This window comes from Sinocyclocheilus rhinocerous, unplaced genomic scaffold, assembly GCF_001515625.1.
Source record: "Sinocyclocheilus rhinocerous isolate Xijiao unplaced genomic scaffold, SAMN03320098_v1.1 scaffold2352, whole genome shotgun sequence".
NCBI classification, from domain to species: domain Eukaryota; kingdom Metazoa; phylum Chordata; class Actinopteri; order Cypriniformes; family Cyprinidae; genus Sinocyclocheilus; species Sinocyclocheilus rhinocerous.
Genome location: NW_015662593.1, coordinates 110,697 through 116,073, shown reverse-complemented (window position 1 = coordinate 116,073; position 5,377 = coordinate 110,697). Strand labels below are relative to the sequence as shown.

The window sequence follows — 5,377 nt, the reverse complement described above, 5'->3', positions numbered from 1 at the left end:
TTTATGGTCCTTCACAGAGCGCGTCACACGTGAGCGGTTAATCACGTGCGCCGACATGCGGTTGGATCGTTCTTTTCTCTTTACGGTTATCACCGGCATATTGTCAAAGTGACTAATTCTAACATTTGGTAATATTTCTATTCAAAATTGCGATTCGAATTAAGCCCCATTCAGACTACACGATTTTGCCACGATCTGCTTGACGTAGGGTGTCGTGGGGATATACGACAATGGGCGTCGGGACGCACGCCAATAGGAGCACAGAAGTGCCTTTGTACAAGCTTTCAAACATGCCGAAACGAAAGGGAGACAATGGTATCGGTCCTGCTAGGTGTAATTTTACAATGGAGGAAAATGTTCGTGGAGCTAGGGCAACAATACTCCTGCATTTATGATGAGGGACTACCGCGACACAGTGAAAAAAGGTAAAATAAAAACTATTTTACCTCCGTTCTCTTTGACAGTCCATACCATCCTCTTCATGCCATCCAGATTTGTGTCCATTGTCAGGGTTTCTTTCTTTTTTGGGCTTTTCTGATGACAAGACAGGGCAAAACACGCTGTTTCCTAGCCATTGTTTGCTTACGCTCATAGCACCTTCTGTCTTGTCCCGCGCTATTGATGACAGCACGCATGTTGTTAATGAAGGCATGCGATGAATGGTCAGGTAGCATCATATAGTCTGACATGTTTCTTGTTCACGACACGACAAGATTTTATGAGTCAAAATCACATAATCTGACACAGTGACTGTCGTAACCGACAAAAAATTGTGTAGTTTGAACGGGGCTTTAATCGATAAAATCGGGAAAATCGCCCAGCCCTAATTTGAACACGATTTTTAAATTATTTTCTTACTTGTCACTGACCCCAAAATATTTGTTTCCTAACATATATTCTCTTAAATTAGTAATACTAATACATAAGTATAAAATTATCCAATAATCCTCACCTCTTTGACCATGTTTTTGATAATGCGGTTGGCTTCTTGAAGATCCTCTGGCTTTTTACTTTTAAGAAGTTCTGCAAGACGCTGCAGGGACAATTTTTTAAATTTTAAAGACAATGGTTTAAAACTTTACAAGACATGTACTGGCTCACATTGTGGTCAAAACAGTTCCCCATAAAAGAATATTCCAGGTTCAGTACAAGTTAAGCAAGAGGTTAAAAGCAGAACTGTAAAGGCCCGTTCACACCAAGCACGATAACTATAAAGATAATGATAAAGATATAGTTCTAAAAATCGTTCTCAATATTAAAACATAGCAGAGTTCACACCACAGCTATAACGATAAAGGCACAGAGAAACGATATCATTGTAATCACTTTCAGAAAGATTTTTTTTCCAGCTGATGAACGATAAAAACAAACACAAAATAATGCTCTCTAAAAAAGCATCATATGACCCCTTTAAAGGCATTTTATTTCATAAAAGCATTCGCATTGACTTTTCTGTTGAAATTTGAGCAAAAATTGTTTTTGAAATTTGAGCTAAAACCATTTTTAATTATTTTTATGGCCTTAAGTTGTCAAAGCAACAAAATGGTAAAATTGGACATAGCTCCTCCCTGAACAGGTTAATAAATAATCTTGTCAGACTAAAATCATTTTAACACACATTTGTGGCTACACATTTGAAACAGCAATTATTTTAGCATTTATGTCATTCAACTCCAGTGAAGTTGTAAGTTGTATCACTTCAATTGTAGGTTCCATTGTAGCTTTGTAAACTGTAAGCAAGAAACTAATTTAATGGCACAATTTAATTAAGCTTTAATAGTACTGAACCCAGAATATTCGTTTAATCTCTGATACTGTAATGTGCTTCTTCACCTTAGTCTTTTCCTTATTGTCAAACACTGGATTCTTGGGCTTTGGCGAGGGAATGAGGGTCTTGTCCACAGGAATCACTGGGTCTTGTGCTACAATGCCTGAGAAAGAATGTGGTAAAGATTGAACAAGACAGGCTAGCAAATTTGGAACACAGAAATTAAGTAGGTGATATTCCTATAAAAGTAAATGTTTATATTTGTGATGAAAGAACCTTGCTTCTTTAGCATTTGATAGGCCTCTATGATCTTTGCCTCATCGGGTAACGCAACTGACCAGCTGTAAAGCAACTCTATTACTTTAGTCTTCACTCGTTCAGATACTCTGTCTCCCAAATACTGTAGGATAAAAAGCATAAATAAGATCATATATGGTATATACATTATAGAGACATTAAAACATTTGTTGATTTTTCTGTATTAAATGGTTAGTTTACTTTTAAAAAAGCAAAAGCAAGCAAAATGAAAGCAAGAAAGTCATACAGGTTTGAAATGAGTAAATGAAGACAAAATTGTCATTACCTTTGGTGAAACTACTTTGATGAGTTAATTTAAAAATCTAAATTTTCCAACTTCGTTATAAAATCTTCTCCCACAGTTCTTCATGCAAGCTTCTAAAACCTAATGAAGATCTGAATTTAGTTAGTCATTTTATTAAAAAATATATCTTTTTGTTTCATTTAAGAGACGGAATGAGATAAACTCAGTTAGTGCTTGTAATGATTCCCAGTCTTGAGGCGACTGGATTTTATGTGCTAATAATCTGACCGAGATCTGTGGGCTGCAAGATACAGACAAAATTCTCACTTGATTCACGAGAAGAAACACAAACATAGTGTCCCCATGTATTAGTTTCATATACCAGTTATAAAAGGTAAACATACCCCTCAAGTTCTTTATTGATTTGGTCGCAGAACCCAATGATGTACTCCCACTCCTCCTGTCTGTTGGAAGGATTGGTGGCTTTGTCTAACAATAAAAATCTCACTAATATCACAATTTTCAAACGAAAACTAAATAGCATTACTTATCAGTTGTTAATCTTATTCTTTACTTTTGTTTCCCAAAAATTTGAATTAACAAATGATTAAATAAGGTCATAATAAATCTAAATTTGTGCATTTAGCAGATGTTTTTATCCCAAGAGACTTAGGATAGAAGAAAGTAATCCATTTGTCACAGATGCAGCACTAAAATAAACGTGGAATCATACACTGTGATTAAAGTTTACATTAATTAAACTGTTCACATTTCGTATACTATTTACATTACATTTAACTGTGCAACATGCCAATGAAGGTTAAGACAAAATGTTTGGTTTTCTACATAAAACTGAAGCAACTGTTTTAGAGATAATAAAGAAGTGTTCAGTTAAACTGTTTTAGGCAACAGCAGTTCAAAAGGAGTTTAATAATGGTAGATGAGAGATGAGCTTGCAAATCACAAATGCGTCTGTGTCTCAAAACCTAGTGAGCCGCCTAAGTAACCTAAATGCATTTAGGTGCATAATAGACGCGTTCGAACGTTCGGTTCGACCCAAATATTCTGCTGAATTGGAACGCACCTATCACACCTTAAAATGCAGTCTAGGAAGGATCAGTTTATATTCCGTCTAACCATCATGAAAGTCTAAATATCACAGAGACTCCATGACAAAACAACTGGTCACAAACAGCATCTGGATGTGACTGCTTGTCTTAAAGACGTTACAGAGTACAATTAAATCGTATTCTACTAATGTATTAGCATAACAACTCACTTAGCCATGACTCCAGTGACTCTCCTCCCGGATCCGCCATGATCACACAGTTGCATAGCTGACTACCATCTCTGCTCCAGTCACACCCTAGTGTCGCCAACCGCCTCCTCTCCTCCCCCACCGTTCACCCGCCAAACCCATCTCCACATTCCCGTCATGTGACATTCTCGTTCTTCTCAAGTAGGGCTCGCTGCAGCCTGCGGTGGACATCCAACCCCGCCCACATCAACGTGTGACGTCGGAAGTCACGCCCATCCCCGATACAACCCCGCCCACAACCGAGTGTGACGTTAGAAGCCACGCCCATATTAAATACGTCACCTTGTGATTTCCCTAGCCCCGTACCGGGGAAACCCGGAAGTATGGCGAAGCAATTTATGGAAGTTTTGGGGATCTGAATAAAATAATATTGTCCTTCGTTTTACTAATAAACGTTTTCTTGTTTTTGTAAAGGATGTCAAGGGTTAAAATGGCACAACTTAAATCTAATATTTAATATGTCTAATACACGGAGCTGATTTCGTCATCATAATAGCCCCTAAAACGCTTGCATTGATTAGGGTGTACTCACATTAGGCGTTTTGAACCGCGCCCGAGCGCGTTTCACCCCCAAAGCCCGGTTCGTTTTACTAGTGTGAGCGCTCCGTGCCGCGCTCGGGCGCGGTTCGTTTAGCCGGCCCTGGCCCGGTTGGAAGAGGTGGGCCAGGGCACGGTTCGGTTGGGCTCGGGCGCGGTACGCATGCAGTGTGAGTGCTAACCGCGCCGGAGCAGGGAACAGATACTATTTTGTGTGCGCTACTGTCATCATTACGACCGCAAACATATTCTATTTCTACTACTACACTACACTTTTCAATTAATTTAATTAAGTATATTTAGGTTTATAATGGGTCTGGTTCTTACCTTATTGATGAACAGGAAATGTAGTTTGCAAGAAAGCTGCAAATGATTTCATTAACATCAGCTGCCTCCGTAATAATTTTCTGACTATTTTTCCAAACCGCGACAAACGGCAGTCTTCCTTCTCTGCAGAATGCAATATATCCACAAAAAAGCATTGAAAACATGTAATGCTCTGAAAGCATTGAACTTTATGTAATTTTCTTCCTTTTTTTTCTTTCTTTCTCTGGCAGCTAATAATGTTAATTTGATAATGTGAATATGTAATACCTCATGTTCTTGTGGCATTTAATTAATAAAGCATAAAAAAAAAAAAGGACTCAAATACAACCGTATTCTGCTGCTGTGTGAACGTGGCCAATAATAATGATTATGTAGAAACTGTTGAACATTTATTTCTTTATTGTAATTTGGTTAATTCATTTTGGACTGAAGTAGGTAATTGGATAAAAGAAAGAGTATTTATTTTTCCATCTATTACTTGGCACATGGTGAAATTTGGAGTGCATTTGGTGGACAAAAATGTAGACTTTGTTGTAAATAGTTTACTTTTTATATTAAAATTCTTTATTCACAAATGTAACATATGCTCCTCTATATGAATATCATGGTTTATGTTGTTTGGCAGGCAGAAGGTTTTGTTTAAGGGTCAATTACATGACAATAATTTTTTATGTTTTTTTTTATTCACAAATGTAAAAAAAAAAAAAAAAAAAAAAACAAGTGCAAGTGTGAGTGCACTTGCGGGGGAGTGGGGGGGATAATCGCGCTCGGGCTCGGTTCAAGGCATTTGTACAAAAATAATTAAATGTAAAATTTTACAAAAAAATATACACTATTAGTCAAAAGGTTTTTATTATTTTTTTAAAGAAGTCTCTTCTGCTCACCA

At 37.3% G+C, this 5,377-nt stretch overlaps 1 protein-coding gene across 1 annotated transcript in view; it reads right to left on the bottom strand.

Moving 5' to 3' along the window:
* Positions 1-3,648, bottom strand: part of LOC107728183 (ADP-ribosylation factor-binding protein GGA3-like) — a 15,375-nt gene extending 11,727 nt beyond the window's left edge. The window contains 7 exon segments of the mRNA XM_016538280.1: positions 953-1,033; positions 1,834-1,931; positions 2,045-2,168; positions 2,352-2,450; positions 2,535-2,610; positions 2,714-2,798; positions 3,589-3,648. Coding sequence (XP_016393766.1) covers positions 953-1,033; positions 1,834-1,931; positions 2,045-2,168; positions 2,352-2,450; positions 2,535-2,610; positions 2,714-2,798; positions 3,589-3,628 — 603 coding nt within the window. The 5' untranslated portion in view covers positions 3,629-3,648.
* Positions 3,649-5,377: the final 1,729 nt, after the last annotated feature.